General features: G+C 43.6%; 1 protein-coding gene across 1 annotated transcript; it reads right to left on the bottom strand.

The window, feature by feature from the left end:
• Nucleotides 1–1460: 1460 nt before the first annotated feature.
• LOC106783381 (zinc finger protein 709-like) lies at nt 1461–16486 on the bottom strand. The gene is given in 5 exon segments (XM_070273071.1): nt 1461–2551; nt 2554–3122; nt 3513–3573; nt 3779–3905; nt 16333–16486. Coding segments are annotated over 5 exon segments (1683 nt in total). The 5' UTR covers nt 16336–16486; the 3' UTR covers nt 1461–1628.
• Nucleotides 16487–17802: the final 1316 nt, after the last annotated feature.

Below are 17802 nucleotides of genomic sequence, written 5' to 3'. Positions count from 1 at the left end.
AGCCCCCAGGTACATAGTTGTGTATTCTTCGTTGTGGGTCCTTCTAGTTGTGGCATGTGGGAGGCTGCTTCAGCGTGGTCTGATGAGCAGTGCCATGTCCGTGCCCAGGATTCAAACTAATGAAACACTGGGCTGCCTGCAGTGGAGCGCGCAAACTTAACCACTCGGCCACGGGGCCAGCCCCAGGGCAGTACACTTTTTGACATCAGTTTCAAAAGAATCTTTTCAGACACTATAACTCCTCAGTTGAGGGAAACAATAGAAAGAATAAACAAATGGGACTTCATCAGACTAAAGAGCTTCTTCAGGGCAAGGAAAAATAGGATTGAAACAAAAAAACAGCTCACTAATTGGGAAAAAATATTTACAAGCCACTTATCTGACAAAGGGTTAATCTCCATAATATACAAAGAACTCACACGGCTTAACAACAAAAAAACAAACAACCCAATCAAAAAATGGGCAGAGAACATCAACAGACATTTCTCAAAAGAAGATATGAATATGGCCAATAGACACATGAAAAGATGTTCATCATCGCTAATCATCAGGGAAATGCAAATCAAAACTACACTAAGATATCACCTTACACCCATTAGATTGGCAAAAACATCCAAAACCAAGAGCGACAAATGTTGGAGAGGTTGTGGAGAAAAAGGAACGCTCATACACTGTTGGTGGGAAAGCAAACTGGTACAGCCACTATGGAAAACAGTATGGAGATTTCTCAAAAAGTTAAAAATAGAAATACCCTATGAACCAGTCATCCCATTACTGGGTATCTATCCTAAGAACCTGAAATCAGAAATCCCAAGAGTCCGTTGCACCCCTATGTTCATCACAGCATTATTTACAATAGCCAAGACGTGGAACCAACCTACATGCCCAGAAACTGATGATTGGATAAAGAAGATGTGGTATATATACACAATGGAATACTACTCAGCCATAAAAAAAGACAAAATTGGCCCATTCACAGCAAGATGGATGGACCTCGAGAGTATTATGTTAAGCGAAATAAGCCAGTCTGAGAAAGACGAACTCTATATGACTCCACTCATAGGTGGAAGTTAGTATGTTGACAAGGAGATCTGATCGGTGGTTACCAGGGAAAAGGGGGGGTGGGAGGGCACAAAGGGGGAAGAGGTGTACCCACAACATGACTAACAAAAATGTACAACTGAAATCTCACAAGGTTGTAATCTATCATAACATTAATAAAAAAAAAAACTAACTGATTTCAGGGAAATGTACTACCCATGAATTTTATTTACTATTTATGAAGGATGACTAGCAGAATCACCTCACCTCAATATTCATTTCTGAAGTAGAAATCCACAGTGTAATGCTGCAGTTTAAGAAAGGCTTGATAAATACAATAAATACAATACACTTTTATGATGACTGTTTCCTGTTGAAACTTTTCTAGAACCTCATGTACCAATTAATTTCCATGAAGCTTTCTCATATGACTTATGTTTATATTTCTTTTTGGTGAGAGTTTCACATAGAAGGATGTAGGCCACCTCAAGTCTTTCTCACGCTGTGAACATTCAAGACGTTTTTATCCAGTGAGTCCTTTCATGCCTGCAAGAAAGAAGTGTGATGAGAAAAGTCCCAAATTGTTTCTATCTACCTGGTTTTACCTCTAGTGTGCATTCCTGCATATCCTCAAAGTTTGCATGACAACTAAAGCCTTTCTGACTTTGCTCACATTCATAGGCTTTCTCTCCAGTGTGACTTCTTAAATGGACTCGAAGATATTTGGAAGCAGTGAAGGCATTATTGCATTCTTTACATTCATAGGATTTCTCTGCACTGTGACTTCTTTCATGTTTTTGAAGAGAACTGGAACAAGTGAATGCTTTACTGCATTGTTTACATTCGTAGGGCTTCTCTCCTGTATGAGTTCTTTCATGTTTTGAAAGAGAACTGACATAACGCACGGCTTTACGACATATTTTACATTCAAAGGGTTTCTCTCCAGTATGAGTTCTTCCATGTATTTGAAGAGAATAGCAGGAAGCAAATGCTTTATTGCAGTTTTTACATTCATAGGGTTTCCCTCCTGTGTGCGTTCTTTCATGTTTTGAAAGAGAAGTGGTGGATCTGAAGGCTTTACAACATATTTTACATTCAAAGGGTTTCTCTCCAGTATGAGTTCTTCCATGTATTTGAAGTGAAATGGAAGAAGCAAAAGCTTTACTGCATTTTTTACATTCACAGGGTTTCTCTCCAGTATGAATTCTTTCATGTCTTTGAAGATAAGTGGAACAAGCGAATGCTTTACTGCATCTTTTACATTCATAGGGTTTCTCTCCAGTGTGAGTTCTTTCATGAAGCTGCAGATAACTTAAATAAGTGAATGCTTTACTGCATTTTTCACATTCATAGGGTTTTTCTCCACTATGAATTCTTTCATATTTTTGAAGATTACTGGAAGAAGTGAATGCTTTACTGCATCTTTGACATTCATAGGGTTTCTCTCCAGTATGAATTCTTTCATGTTTTTGAAGATTACTGGAAGAAGTGAATGCTCTACTGCATTTTGACATTCATAGGATTTCTCTCCAGTGTGAGTTCTTTCATGTCTTTGAAGATGACTGGAACGAGTGAATGCTTTACTGCATTTCTTACATTCATAGGGTTTCTCTCCAGTATGAATTCTTTCATGTCTTTGAAGATAACGGGAACAAGTGAATGCTTTACTGCATTTTTTACACTCATAAGGTTTCTCTCCAGTATGAATCCTTTCATGAAGTCGAAGATAACGGGAACAACTGAATGCTTTACTGCATTTTTTACATTCATAGGGTTTTTCTCCAGTATGAGTTCTTTCATGTGCTCGAAGTAAAGTGAGATAAGTGAAGGCTTTCCCACATTGCTTACATTTATATGGCTTCTCTCTATATTTTTGATAGTCATATGGTTTATGTTCTGTGTGACATCGAATGTGCGTTGTAAGGGATGAATGATGCATGAAGGCTCTTCCACATGCACTGCATCCCCATGGTTTAGCTCCTGTAGTTTTCTGGTTCAGACTGAGATTTGGAAGAAGGCTGACGTTTTCTCCACACTGACTACCCTCTTCACTTTCACAGACGCTCCCTACCATATGCTTGCTGTAGAAATGAGAAGCATATTGTTAACGACTTGTCTATTAATGATTTTATACTTATGTTTATTATGATTGATAGGAAACGTTTCTGTTTTCTCCCTTCTGTGAATTCTCTGAAATTAAATATACTGAATTTTCTGCAAGAGGATTTCACCCTTCTCATTATTCAAACAGTGATATTCATAGATAGGGTTCACTAATACTACTTCTAAGTGAAATATTCTGCAAAAAGTGAACCTCTACATCACATTTCAAAAAGTATATTTGGTGAAAATTTTCTAAAAATAGCTAAATTTGAAGCAAGGGCTATTGGTTTTGTTCGCTCTTTTTTAAAACAATTTCTTAACATACAAGGATTCTCACATGAGACAGAGGTTTCTATTGTGTGACTCACCTTACTTTTCTCCCCTGGTCTTTGTACTGATCTTCAAGATCACAATCTTCCCACGTTATTCCTGAAATGCAGACCCACAAAATTTATTCCAAATATTAGAAATTACACACAAATTTCTAGATTCTAAGTCTATGATAATCTATGGCCATTTCTACTTTATTTACTAACAACCTCCCCTTTCCACATTCTACATCTTAGAACACTGATGACGGGCAAGAACCACTTGTTCTTTCATTGCTGACATGAAGGAATGTCCTCGTTCTTACCTACTGAGGCAAGGTGCCTGAAGGTTTCCCACATCACATCTCTGTAGACTTTCTTCTGTGAGGGATCCAGTAAAGCCCACTCCTCTGGGGTGAACTTCACAGCCACGTCCTCAATGGCCACTGAGTCCTAAAACACCACAAATGTGTGTAGAGTAGGATACATGAGCCTGACAGCACTGGGGATCTATACTCCAATTCTAGGAAGGTTACATGGGATTCTTATGTCCAAACATTCATTCTATGTTGTGATCATCACAAAGTCCCTTTTTTCTGTACACACTTGCTCATCAATTTAACAATGTTATGAACACATGGAAATATTTACACATTTTTACTGTGATGACATTACATCTGATTTCTCTCTAATAACAAGTTCCAGAACATTTTGGGAATTGACAGAAATACTATACAAATGAAACAAATATCATTTGTGGACCAATGATTCTTCATAAGAGAAGTTCTTTCATCTTCTTCCATATTACCCACCAGTTACAGCACTCCATGAGGCAGAGGGTGAATACTATGGGACGTTTCAGTGAATAAAAACATAGGGAACAACTGGAAGCTTTTTGGTCTGGTCCCATCACCAAACTGAGAGTCCAAGAGGCCTGTGAAATCACACTTTGACCAAGCCCAGCTGCCCACATTGTCCTAAACTACTCCACGCCACTACAGGTAATCAGATGCAGCTGGCTGAAAGGAAATATTCTTGTGGTGAGATGCTGCTTTTAACTTGTGTAGTATGTATCATAGACTCAGCTGTACCTTTCTCACTCTGGATGATTTTATGGGGTGGAATTATTATGAACTGAGAGCTCAGGCACAAGGAAGAAGCCATGAAAACTTAGGCCAATGCCACAACTAGAGGGACCCACAATTAGGATATACAACTATGTATTGGGGGATCTGGGGAGATAAAGCAGAAAAAAAAGCAAAGAAGAAAGAAAACTTAGACCATAAGATAACTTTACTTATGGGCCTCAAATCTACTTCTCACCAATTTTACAATACATTGTGAGATAATAATGTGCCATAAGAGCTCTTTCTGGTCAAATGCTAACAGTGTACCCTGAGCTTTGCTCCCTTTGAGGGGTAGGTTAAGAGCTGCAGATTGGGGCCGGCCCCGTGGCCGAGTGGTTAAGTTCGCGCACTCCACTTTGGCAGGTGAGGGTTTCACTGGTTTGGATCCTGGGTGCAGACATGGCACCGCTCGTTAGGCCATGCTGAGGCAGTGTTCCACATAGCACAACCAGAGGCAGCCACCAGTATAATATACAACTATGTACTGGGGGGATTGGGGGAGAAAAAGTAGAAAAAGAACCCACAAGTAGATTGCCAACAGTTGTTAGCTCAGGTGCCAATCTTTGAAGACAAAAAAGAAGAGCTGCAGATTGCAACAAAGTTCCTTGAAGTCCACAATGGTTTGATGTTATATTTGCCCATGATTATAAAATACATGAAGGATTTAACAGTGGTTTCCTCCAAAACAACATAAAATTCCCTTTCTCCAACTTCAAGAGGAAGTGTTTCCACCTGCCACTCTTGATGATGCCCTGCCGACTTCTGATCCTGCACCTAAGGAGCTTAGAAGCTGTCGTTCTTGATCTCACAAGAAGAAAATGAATAAACTTGACATGAACAACCTTTCTTAGATCCAGGAGAGCCTTGAGGTCATAGGACAAACCAGAGTCTCCAAACTTGGGAAAGACAAAACAAAAGATGGCGTTTTGAAACATGCCTCACATAGTCTGTTCTTAATAAGCCCTGTACTAAAAAAAAAAAAAAAAAAAAAAAAGTCTATTTCACCAGAGTATAATGCAAAGGAAAAATAACAAAACAGACAGGACACAATTTCCACGAAGCCTAGGACAACCCTCTTTAAAGGAAGGCTTAAAATGCAGATAATGGGAATACCTGGAGGAAAAGAGACAGAAGAAAACATGAAGTAATAATCACCAAATTCCCCTAAAGTTAATGATAGCCAGCACACTGTCCATCCAGGAAGCTCATGGAACACTAAACACGATAAAGTACAAAAGTGCACACACAAGGGTATCACACGGAAACTAGAGAAACATCACAGACAATGTACTGAAAAATGCCAAAGAAGAAACACACCTTCGACAGAAAGAAACAAAGATTTGAATTAAATTGGACCACTTCTCAAAAAAAAATGCAACAAGAGCAGAGGAGACTGAAAGAATTAAAGAGTTGAAAATAAAACCCACTTTCCCAGAATTCAGTCAAGGAAAATTATCCTTCAGTACAAAGAAGAAATAAGGACTTTCTGAGACAAAATTTGAGGAAATTTGTCCCAAGTACACATACTTGGAATGAAATTGTGGGAAAGTTTATCAGAAAGAATGTAAATGATAAAGGTAGGGGATTAGAAGAAGCAAAAAGGAGGGGACATATCTTTTATGTTTCTTATAATTAATACAACAGATGACACTTTGTTTAAACTAATGTTAGGAAGAATGAATTTGGTAATGAGAAGCTTAAGGACAAGAGAAATAAATGACAGCAATGTGACAAGGCACAGGGAAAGGAAAATTGGGGACAGGGTGTTAAGAGGTACTTGCACATGGTGAAGTGGCACAGTGTCACTTGGCAGAGTGGTGGGTTAGTGGTAAATGTACGCTGAAAACTCAAGGGCACCCACTAAAACGTGTTTTTTAAACAATGTGTAACTGATATGCTAAGAGAGGCGGAAAAAAACACTTACAGTAAATGCTCAATTTTAGCCAGAGAAGGTGGCAAAATGGAAGAAGAAAAAAACAAACAAGGGTAAAAGTGGAAAAACTTAAAATTTTGGTAAATATTAATCCAACTGAATCATTAACCACTTTAATCATCAATGGTCTCATTACAACTGAAAGACACAGTAACAGAGTTCAAAAAATTCCACTGTATGCTGTCTACAAGAAGTCCTCTCTAAGTATAAAGTCACAGACAGATGCAGGGTAAAGGGACGGAGAAGAACAGACCATGGTAACACGGATCCAAAGGAAGTGGCCAGAGGAATAGACATCATAGACAATGCGGATTTCAAACTGAGGAAGATGCAGAGATAGAGGGGCAGTAGGTACTGATAAAGGGGCCTATTCTCTGAGAAGGCACAGCAACGCTGCATGTGTACCTGCCTAACAACAGAGGGGCAACACACCTCAGGGAGGAACTGACCGAATGCAGGAGAAACAGACAGATCCAGGACCACAGCTGTATAAGTCAACACCCCCTCATCAGGAATTAGACATTTCAGTAGGCAGGAAGTGAGGAAGGACAGACGTGCAATGAACAGCACTGCAAAACAGCTGGGTTTCATTGTAATCTGCGGAATACTTCACAGAACAGCAGAATATACATTCTTCTCAGGTTCACATGGAACATTCACCAAAACAAACTACATTCTGGGACATAAAGCACACCTTAACAAATTTGAAAGAACAGAAATCATCCAAAATAGGCTCTCACATCACATAGGCATTCCTCTAGAAGGCAATACCAGCAATAGTTGGAAAACCCCCTCATACGTGGTGACTGAAAAATACACTTCTAAATAATACATAGTATGAAAGTAGAAGTCTCAAGAAAAAGGAAAATTATTTTGAATTAAAAACATGAAAACACAACACAGCAAAGGTTCTTGGATGTAGTGAAAGCAGCATCCAGCGGGAAATTTAAGCCATCAAACAAATACACTGGAAAAATCAAAGATCTCTTATCACTAATGCAAGCATGTATCTTAGCAAAGAATAAAAAGAAGAGCAAGTTAAACCCAAAGCAAGCACAATAAAAGAAATAATAAAAATTAGAAAGGAAACGAACGTCATTGTGGGAAATCAATAGAGAAAATGAAAAGAAAAAAGCTGATTGTTTCACAAGACCAATAAAATTGAGAAATATCCAGTCAAAATAACAAAGAGAAGAGGGAAGACAGAAATTACTAATATCAGAAAGGAAAGGAGGGGAAAGGAATATAAAGCAAGATTTGATACAATGCAACATCCATTTATGATAAACTAGTAATAGAGGGGAACTTCCACTTCTTGAGAAAGAACACTTTCACAAATCCTGTAGCTGAATTCTCGGTGTTTGCTCCATATGATATGACTGTCTTTATGCAACAACTGGAAGAACTCACAATGACAGAAACGACTCCTGGGATTAATAAGAGAGTACAGCAAGTTTGCTTTCCTTCTAGACCCACAGGAATAGAGTCAACTGAGCTTTGACAAAGAAGGAAAGGAGATTCAAATGAAAAAGAAAGTATTTTAAACAAACAGTGGGAGAACTAATGGATATCCACGTGCAAATACACACACACAAAACAAATGGAGACACAGGCCTCACACTTTTCATGAAAATTAAGTCAAAACACATCACAGATCTAAATGTAAATTGCCAAAAGAATAAACTCCTACATGATAACACAGAAGAAAATCTGGATGACCTTGTGTTTGTTGATGAATTTTCAGATAGAAAACCAAAAAGCAAGGTCCACAAAAGAAAAAAACCAAAGATTTTACAATCTTAAGTAAAACGCAAACTCCTCCTCTGAAAAAGATGGTGTAAAGACAAGATCAACACAATTCAGAGTAAGAGAAAATCTCTATAGAACATTTATTGATAAATGATTGGTATCTGGAATATGCAAAGAATTCTTAAACCATAATAGTCAGAGGAAAGAAATGCAATTAAAAATGGGCAAAAGATCTGTAGACAGCTCACTGAAGGAGATCTACATGGGAAATAAGCAATATGAAACATGCTCCACATCAAATGTCATTAGGAAATTGCAAAGAAAACAACAATGGGGATCTCGAAACACTTATTAAATGGGTAAAAGTCAAAACATTAAGAACAGCAAATATCGGTGAAGATGCAAAGCCACAGGGAATCCTAGTTCATCGTGGGTGGAAACGAGATTGGGAACACCCACACTGCAAGACAGGAACCTCCTTTCAGAATAAAACACACTGTCACTACATAGAGTAAGAGCCAGCAATCACGGTCCGTGGTATTTTCCCAAATGAGCTGAAACCTTATGTTTGCACAAAACCTACATAAGAATGTTTAGAAGCACTTTATTCATAATTGGGAAGAGTTAGAATTTTCAACAAGATGTCCTACAAGTATCGAACAGTCGATCAGTGGTGCATCCAACCAATGAAACACCGTCCAATGATAAAAAAGAAATGAGGTATCAATCTAGACATGGAAACACATGGAGGGACCTTAAAAATCTATTATTCAGTAAAGAAGCCAATGTGACAAGGCTATGGAGTGTATGATTCCAAGTACCACATTCTGGAAAAGCCAAAAGTATGAGGCACTAGAAAGATCTTTACGTGGGAAGGATTTGGAGGTTGGAGGGAGGGATAAGTCAACAGGTGGAGCACAGGGGAGTTTTAGGGAAGCGAAACTACACTCCATGATACAGAAATGATGGGGACACGTCATTACACATTTGCGAAAACCCACACAGTGTGTAACACAGAGTCAATGCTAATGTGCACCGTGCACTGTAATGCATCCACATGGGCTTGGAAATTCTACGAAATGTACCACAGTGATACCCGATGTGAAAAAGTGCAAACTGTGCGGATGCAGAGAGAAGGGTTATGTGGAAATGCTAAATTCTAATCAATTTTTCTGTGAACCTAAAACCGCTCTAAAAAAATGCAGTCTTTTAAAAAAAGGATGAAGACAGACATTACAAGTCAGCCCTTTTTTACTGAAACAGGACACCTCTCATTCAACTGACATCAAGTTACGTGTTTTTCAAGATTGGCCCTGGGCTAACATCTGTTGCCAATCTTTTCTTCTTCTTCTCCTCCTCCCAAAAGCCGCCAATACACGGTTGTATATTCTAGTCGTAGGTCCTTCTCGTTCTGCCATGACTTCAACTGATCTCAGGAAGCCCGTCTGTGCTCTAGGAGCCTGAGACCCACAGGGGAGGGGAAACTTCCATCGAATGCTTTGTTGGGGAGCACAGCACTGAATCCTCTGAGAAGCGCCAAAGTCAGTATCAGTAGGGTCAGACCCCAAGGTGGATGACGAGTGTCCTGCTATTGTAGACCTATTAGTGTACATACAAGGGTGACTCTGCCTTCTATTTTGGGGATCTCCGAGTCAAGAGGTTTCCAGAATTCTTTTACCACAAAGGGGCAAGACACTGCTTGCTTTATAGACCTTCAGGTGCCTGGGCTTAAGTTGGGTTGAATTAATCTCTTCACTGGGCCAAACTCAGACTGTGGTTGGTCCACTATAACCCAGAGGGTTGCGATCTTTGTTGCGACAGGTACAGGGCTGGGAGCAGCAGGAGAGTGACTTAGGGGCCCTGGGGAGCCCTCTGGAATCTTGCTTCCTACTGGCTGCACTTTGCTGGCCCTTCTTTCTCTCTGAAATAATTGCTCTTGAAGGAGTGACCATCGGATGGGCTCAGCTCAGTGACAGGGTACAATCATCTTCATAACCACAGACTCCCCCTAATGTCAAGGCGACTCCAGCCTCAGTCTCTCCTTCACTCTCAACACACAGACAGATGCCACCCAAGACACTGACAGAACATCACATTAAGGAGGGCCGGATTCCCGGACTCCAGCTCTCAGAGGACAGGAATTTCCAAAACTGCCAACTCAGTGTCCTCTGCAGTTAGAACCTGGGCTTGGTGGGGTCAACAGTGCAGCACAGGGCATCACAGCGCCCAGGAGGAGCTGCCCCACAAGCAGCAGCCCACAGTGCAGGAGCCTCCAGGCTTTCTCATCAGCCTGTCCAGGGAAGAATGCCCAGGGGAAAAGGGAGGGCGAGGCTTAAGTGTTCAGTCATCAAACAGCATCAGCATCAAACTCTGGCCACTCATTACAAGAACACACTTGAGGGACAAAAATAGGAATTCGCACTAGCTTGTTTTTATATAAAGAAACACTAACAGGATGATGAAGCAGTGAGCAAAACTGGTCATTCGAGAGTGGCTGGAGGAAGAGCAGGAGTGGGGCAGGGCACGTGGGCAGGAAGTTGTCTTAAGTTACTGTCCTCTCTTACAAACTTTTTAAACATTCCCATGCAGGGAGCAGCCCGGTAGCCCAGCGCTTAAGTGCTCACGTTCCGCTTTGGTGGCACGGGTGCAGACATGGCACCGCCTGGCACACCACGCTGTGGTAGGCGTCCCACATATAAAGTGGAGGGAGATGGGCACGGATGTTAGCTCAGGGCCAGCCTTCCTCAGCAAAAAGAGGAGGATTGGCAGTAGGTAGCTCAGGGCTAATCTTCCTTAAAAAAAGGAAAAAACATTCCCCTGTATTCTTCACTTGAAATAAGGGGAGACTGGGGCAGGCCCAGTGGCATAGCAGTGGAGTCCACATGCTCTGCTTTGGTGGACTGGGATTCGCCAGTTTGGATCCTGGTCATGGACCTATGCACTGCTTGTGAAGCCATGCTGTGGCAGGCGACCCACATATAAAATAGAGGAAGATGGGCACGGATGTTATCTCAGGGCCAATCTTCCTCAAAAATAAAATAAAATAAGGAGAGACATTTATATACGCAATATTTGCCTATGTTTGATCATTACTTTTAAATAACTTTTAGTTTTAACATTTCTACGTAGGAAATCACTCCAAGATTTAATCCTTTAAACACTAATGAACATAAAACTGTGTGCCATAAAAGATTTACCAATCTCTTTCTAACAAAAAAGACAAGGGGCATTCTTGTTTCTGCCTCCACTATATTTACCCTGGGAATATTTTTAGGAAGGAGTAGCATATTACACTACCTTAGGGGTTTGCAATTAAGCCCTGAAATAAACTAGGAATTCCAAAGATTTACACAAGCTCTGACCTGATTCCTCATATCAATGAAAAGAGAAATTCAAGTGCCTTTTCCCACATCCATTAAAATAGAATTCAGGGGCTGGCCTGGTGGCATAGCGGTTAAGTTCACTTTGCTCTGCTTCAGTGGTCTGTGGTTCGCATGTTTGGATCTCAGGTGTGGACCCAGCACCCCTCATCAAGCAAGGCTGTGGCAGCATCCCACATAAAATGGAGGAAGATGGGCACAGATGGTACCTCAGCGACAATCTTCCTCACACACACACACAAACAATAAGAAAATAAATAAAATTCATTTGCCTTAGGAATAGTATAGCCTTTTAAATGTCACAGTTCTCTAGGGACATGGACACACAAAACTGATGTAAACATGGAAAATGCACCTGACAAATAAAAATGGCAAGGAATAGGAGATATTGGAGTATACGAGGAAGCCATTTTGGGTAAACCTAATTCGGCATGACCTCGTCTTTCCAAAAGGGCCTGACCGTGGCCGTTGAGCATGCATTGTACATCTGCTTTAGGTATTCCCCATGGCAAGAACAAAGGCCCTTGAGATAAAGGTGCAACTTCACTTCCCCTCCCAACATTGGCATTTCTTTAAGGATTAAGCATCTTTCCTTAGGCCAGGAACTGATTGCTTGTGGTGCCCACCTGTGACCGCCCAGCTCAAGACGATAGACTTGCTCCCTGCTACGCCCACCGCCTGTGACCACCCAGCTCAAGACAATAGACTTGCCTCGTGCTATCCCCTCGGAGACAGCAGACCACTACCTGCTATGTCCATCAAGCGCTGTGCTGAAAGGGCAATCTTGTGACTTTTGCGGGAAGGACATTTCAAACATATGTGAAACACCCTCTTTGAGGGTATATAACCACCCTGTGTACCCTCACTTCTTTGCAGTGCTCTGTTCCTTTGTGGAAAGACTCTCCTGGGTTATAATCCTCAGATTTCAGCTCACAATAAACTCACCCAAATTTTCATTTATAGACTGGTTATTTTCGTCGACACACCTGAGAACTGAAATACACCTATCGCACCTCTTGATGTTCTCTTGTCTAAATGGAAGAAAATTGTTTCCACAATTGTCTTGCCTTGTTCACATCGTATCTCTGACATTATATTTCCGAACACCAAGTGCAAATGGAAACTAGAATCAGAGGATCTCAATCTTCAACTGATCAAGGAATCCGAGGACAGAAACAGGAATATTCCAAACAGGAATATTCCAGAAGCAGCCTGCTGGCCTACAGTTCACAAGGAAAGCCACACTCAGAAAGGGACCATATTCCCAGACTGGAGGTGTAGACTCTCCCCACTGAGACAGAACCCCTGGAGAGGGTCAGTCCCTGGGGAAGGACGGGGGGGACACCTGAGCAGCCACAGGAATGAACTCTGGGAGCCCCACAAACCCTCCCTCTCCTGTGAGCATGGAAGCACTGCCTTCCTCAGACTCCCACTCTCTCACGTGAGGAAACTCTCAGCCGCATTCAGTTTAAGCTTATGACCCACATGAACTCCAAATTCATGAACACTTTGTCCACAGGACAGAACACCCGATCTTCACAGAATTCCTCACTGTGCAGATTACACTCTCAGTGCACCTACAGTGTGGGTGCAAAACTCAAACAATGTCTAAAATGTCCAGGCCTAAGAACCACAACCACAACCTCAGACAGGGCATCACTCCCCACCCCATGAGCACGTGCACCCCCAGCTGTCCAGGGCTCTGCAGCTCCTCTCAGGAGAAAGGCTCCTTCCATGGGGGTGTGAGCAGTAGGACACCTGCAGGGGGAGGCTCCCCAGGAAGGACAACTGGGTCTGCAAGGCCTTCCCTCTGCAGGCTCAAGGGGGCCTTAGCTTGAGTCTTGGACTGAGGGCCTCTGCTCCCCACTGGAGATGCTCTGCAACATCATTGTTATTTTAAATCAAACAAGCCCAGTGTTGGAATAATCCAGCAAAATCACTTAAACCCAGTCCTTCCATGGAAAATAGGGAAGAAAAGTATAAGGTATTTCTACCACTTCAACTAGAAACCATCAGATATCCATTCCATTCAGCAAAATAATGTCAGTTGATTATTACTATTGCTGAGCGAGGGCTCACCACCTGATGTGCACAGAAGCTGAGACCACGGCACACCAGGCTTTGAAAGAAGGAACAGTTGATCCATTGGCAAGGATACAGGAGGACAGGCTCTCAACTCTGTCTCCCTCATCCAGAGCATGGGCTGAGGCTTAAGGGAGCAGGGAGGGCCGGCTGGGATGCAAAGACCTGGCAGGGTGAGGGCAGACTGGCAGATCAAAACTTTCTCTTCAGCACAGGCTCCTGGCTGGCCGCCTCCTGTGACAAAGAGCTTTAAGGTCGTGTTGTTAAGATGGGGTTAGCGATGGGAGGCTGGCAGGAAATACACCATAAACAAGGGTCAAGTCGTCATGCAGATTCAACTCATTGCCTTCTCCACTGGTAAGAGTTTCTAGAGATCTAGAGTCATCCTGCCCTTCCTGGCACAGAGAGAGGGAGGCAGCCTTACAAAGGGACGTCTCTCTTAGAATGTAAATTTCCCTTAAAAAGAGTAATTTTTAGGTTTCTGAGATTTGCCTGTGTCTGCTGTTTTTTTAATAATCACCAGCTCAAAATAGCCCTTATGCCAAAGACGCACGCTTTGGGATGACAACTCTGTTCCTGGTCCTGTGGTGACATTATTTCCATCACAAGACATCACACTTGATTGCTTGTGGTCAGCATGTCTAAGCCCTGGAATTTCATTTGAAAACAGCCAAAAGTAAAGAACAGATCTCAGAAACTTACTACACATGGTCAGGTGAAGACAGAGTGAAACAAGTATTCTTAACAAATGGAATGTAACAAACGAATATCATATTTTTCCTGAAATTCACCTCTTTGTTGCCTGTTTAGATCTATTTTATAGTGTCTTCCAAGGTCTGTTCAGTAAATGTATTTACCCTTATTGAAAAACCGAGACTTAAATAAGTGAATAATTTTTTCTCATTCACAAATGGGGGGTGGGCGGATGCCAATGGGACCGATCACCCAGGACATTTTTTCAACAGGAATCTCCAGGCAAAGTACTTCCCATAGGATTCTGGGCCCAGATGATCCTTGGGGAGAGGCACAAGTATTTCCTGCAATGAGGTTCCAGATGATTATTCTCTGCTTTCCTCTCATGTACAAATTCAACGTGTTGAGGATCGAGGCTGCCCCAGGGAAAGAAGCCCAAGGCGTCCTGCCCTGCATAGCAATCTGTATCATCCTCCGGGAAGCACAGGACATCCTGACCTGATCCGATCTGACTCTTATCTAAAGGTACAGGACCACCCAATAACCAAACCCACCTGCACCAGCCATTTTAATGACTTTTTTGTTTTGGAAGATTAGCCCTGAGCTAACATCTGCTGCCAATCCTCCTGTTTTTTGCTGAGGAACACTGGCCCTGAGCTAACATCTGTGCCCATCATCCTCTACTTTATATGTGGGATGCTGCCACAGCATGGCTTGCCAAGCGGTGCCATGTCTGCACCTGGATCCAAACAAGCAAACCCCGTGCCCCTGAAGCAGAACGTGAGAACTTAACTGCTGCTCCACCGGCCGGCCCCACAACTTTTTTACACGATCTTTCCTTTCTCTTGTAAAGAAATAACTCACATAGCTATGCCTTATAAGTTTAGCCCTGCCCTCAATCCATTGCAGCTCTTACTTACTGCCCATGGGTCCTGTCACCACACTATTCTCTGAATAGGGGAGCACTACTGCCAGACCTTGAGAGTCCAAGGAATCTTTCTTTCGACTTCTCTGCTTCCGGAGGCCGCATCACACAGACAAATCTAATCTGTAACATAGAGCCATCCTGGGCCCCCGGGTGGCCCAGTGGTTAAATTCGCGTGCTCCGGCTTCAGTAGCCCAGGGTTTCGAGAGTTCGAATCCTGGGTGCAGACATGGCACCACTCATCAGGCCATGCTGAGGCGGCGTCCCACATGCCACAACTACAAGGACTCACAACTAAAATATACAACTATGGGGGGTGGAGCTTTGGGTAGAAAAAGGAAAAATAAAATCTTACCAAAAAAAAATAGAGCCATCCATGGCTCTGGGGGATAATGATAAACGGTTAACATATTGGGTCTGGTTGAAATGCGCCATGGAGGACCAAGTATTGATAGGGATCCTGTGAATGAAAGAGGGAAAGTGGCTTTGGCAGTGGGCGGAGGCATCTGAAAATTTACGAATTTACTGTCAGTCCCAGGAAGAGCAGCCTGTGGGTAAAAGACTGTGGATTTGAGACCCGGCTCCCCAAATATATGGAAAATTCAGAGAAAACAGGTGCCCCCTGCGGAGAAAGGCGGCCTGGGGACCCCACAGACCAGAGTCCCTCCGCGCACAGACCCCGGAGCCCAAGGCCCGACCGTCCTGTGGACCCTCCGTCGGGCCACGCACCGTCTGGGACACGCGGGGCTGTGGGCGCAGAGCTGCCCAGAGACGCTCGGGCCCAAGTCTCCGCGCGCAGGGACCACAGGACGCCCGGGGCCCGGCTGCCGGCCCCGCCCCCACGCTGCGGCCGGAAGGGCCTGAGGGCCGAGCGCCGCCAAAGCGGACTTGGGACCTCAGAGCCCGGAGGGGACCGTGGGAGCCCGGGCCCGCCCCGCCGCTTCCCACCAGCCCCTCCTCCCGTGTCCTCACCCCGGGGCCGCACACTCACCATTCCTAGGGCTCCTGCGTCCCCTGAGTCCTTCCTATGACCCCCACAGCCAGTGCAGGTCACAGTGCGACAGAGGCTCTGGCAGAGCCACCAGGACCCTTATGGCAGACGACAGCTCACCTGCAGCGCGGCAGCAGCCGGAAGCCACCTTCACAGGAAGTCCAGTCCATGGCCCCACCCTCCTGCCCCAGAGTCTCCCCTGATTGGACAATCCCAAACGCCCCACCCCCTCATGCCAGAGTGACAGGAGGAGGGAGGCTGCAGGGTTCAGCCAAACCCGCCTAGGCTGTGGCCTGGAACCAGACTCACCTGGCACATTTGCATTTAAACGGAACTTTTTCCTGGCCTGGGGCTGCCTCTATTGTTTCCCCACAGCTCTTTGTGAACTCAGGGGTCCAGGTGTGCAGGGGGAAGTACTGACTGAGTTTCAAATGGCGCAAGTACAGACTGATGCAGGTTCGGCGAGCAGAGGAGTCCGAAGAAGGATTTCTTGTACTCTCAAGGTCTAGCAGTAGTGCTCTTTTATTCAGAGAATAGTATGGAATAGCATGGGGACAGGACCCATGGCCAGTAAAGAGCTGCTGCCTATGGACAGGACCCACGGGCAGCAAGAGCTGCTGCAGTATGTTGAGGGTTGGAGCTAAACTTAAGGTATAGGTATGTGAGTTATGTCTTTACAAGACAAAGGAAAGGACGTGTAAAAAAAGTCATTAAAATGATGTCAGTGCAGGTGGGGTCTGGTTATTGGGTCCTATAACTTTAGATAAGAATCAGACCAGATTAAGTCAGGATGTCCTGTGCTTCCCGGAGGATGTTGATGGTAGGGGTTACCGAACAAGCACAATAAACAACACTTAAGTCCTTGCCATCCCCATTAAGAGTTTCTAGAGATAAGGTCATCCCCCCTTCCTCCTGGTGCAGAGAGGGAGACGCCCACACTGATGGAGACTTCCTTCACAAATGCAAATATCTTCATCAAAGGGCAAGCAAATTCCACTCCTCAGAGCCTCCTTCCCTTCTGCAGTGTTTTTAAAAGTAACCAGCCTGAAATAATCCTCATCACAGATCATGAGGGTGACCCAGGCCAGGCCACGTGGAAATAATAAGATCTTATGTCCTCTAGGGGCCATGGGCTTGTGATAAGGCTGCAAGGCCAAACGTGGAACTCTGACCCTTGTTGAGAAACACTGACACTTAAATGTGACCTCACCACCTGTGATAAAGGGTCAGGCTCCCTTTTATTCAGTGATCCTTGTTAGCAATGAGCCTTCCACCCATCCCTCCCACCCCACTCACTTGCTCCTTAAGATAAAGATTCCATGGGGACTGGCCTAGTGTGTAGTGGTTAAGTTCACACGCTCTGCTTCAGGTGGTCTAGGGTTCACAGGGTCAGATCCCGGGTGTGGACCTACACACCACTCATGAAAGCCACCCTCTGGCAGTGTCCCACATACAAAATAGAGGAAGACA

The sequence above is a fragment of the Equus caballus genome, chromosome 7 (assembly GCF_041296265.1).
Source record: "Equus caballus isolate H_3958 breed thoroughbred chromosome 7, TB-T2T, whole genome shotgun sequence".
Taxonomy (NCBI): domain Eukaryota; kingdom Metazoa; phylum Chordata; class Mammalia; order Perissodactyla; family Equidae; genus Equus; species Equus caballus.
This window is presented reverse-complemented; position numbering and strand designations above follow the sequence as displayed.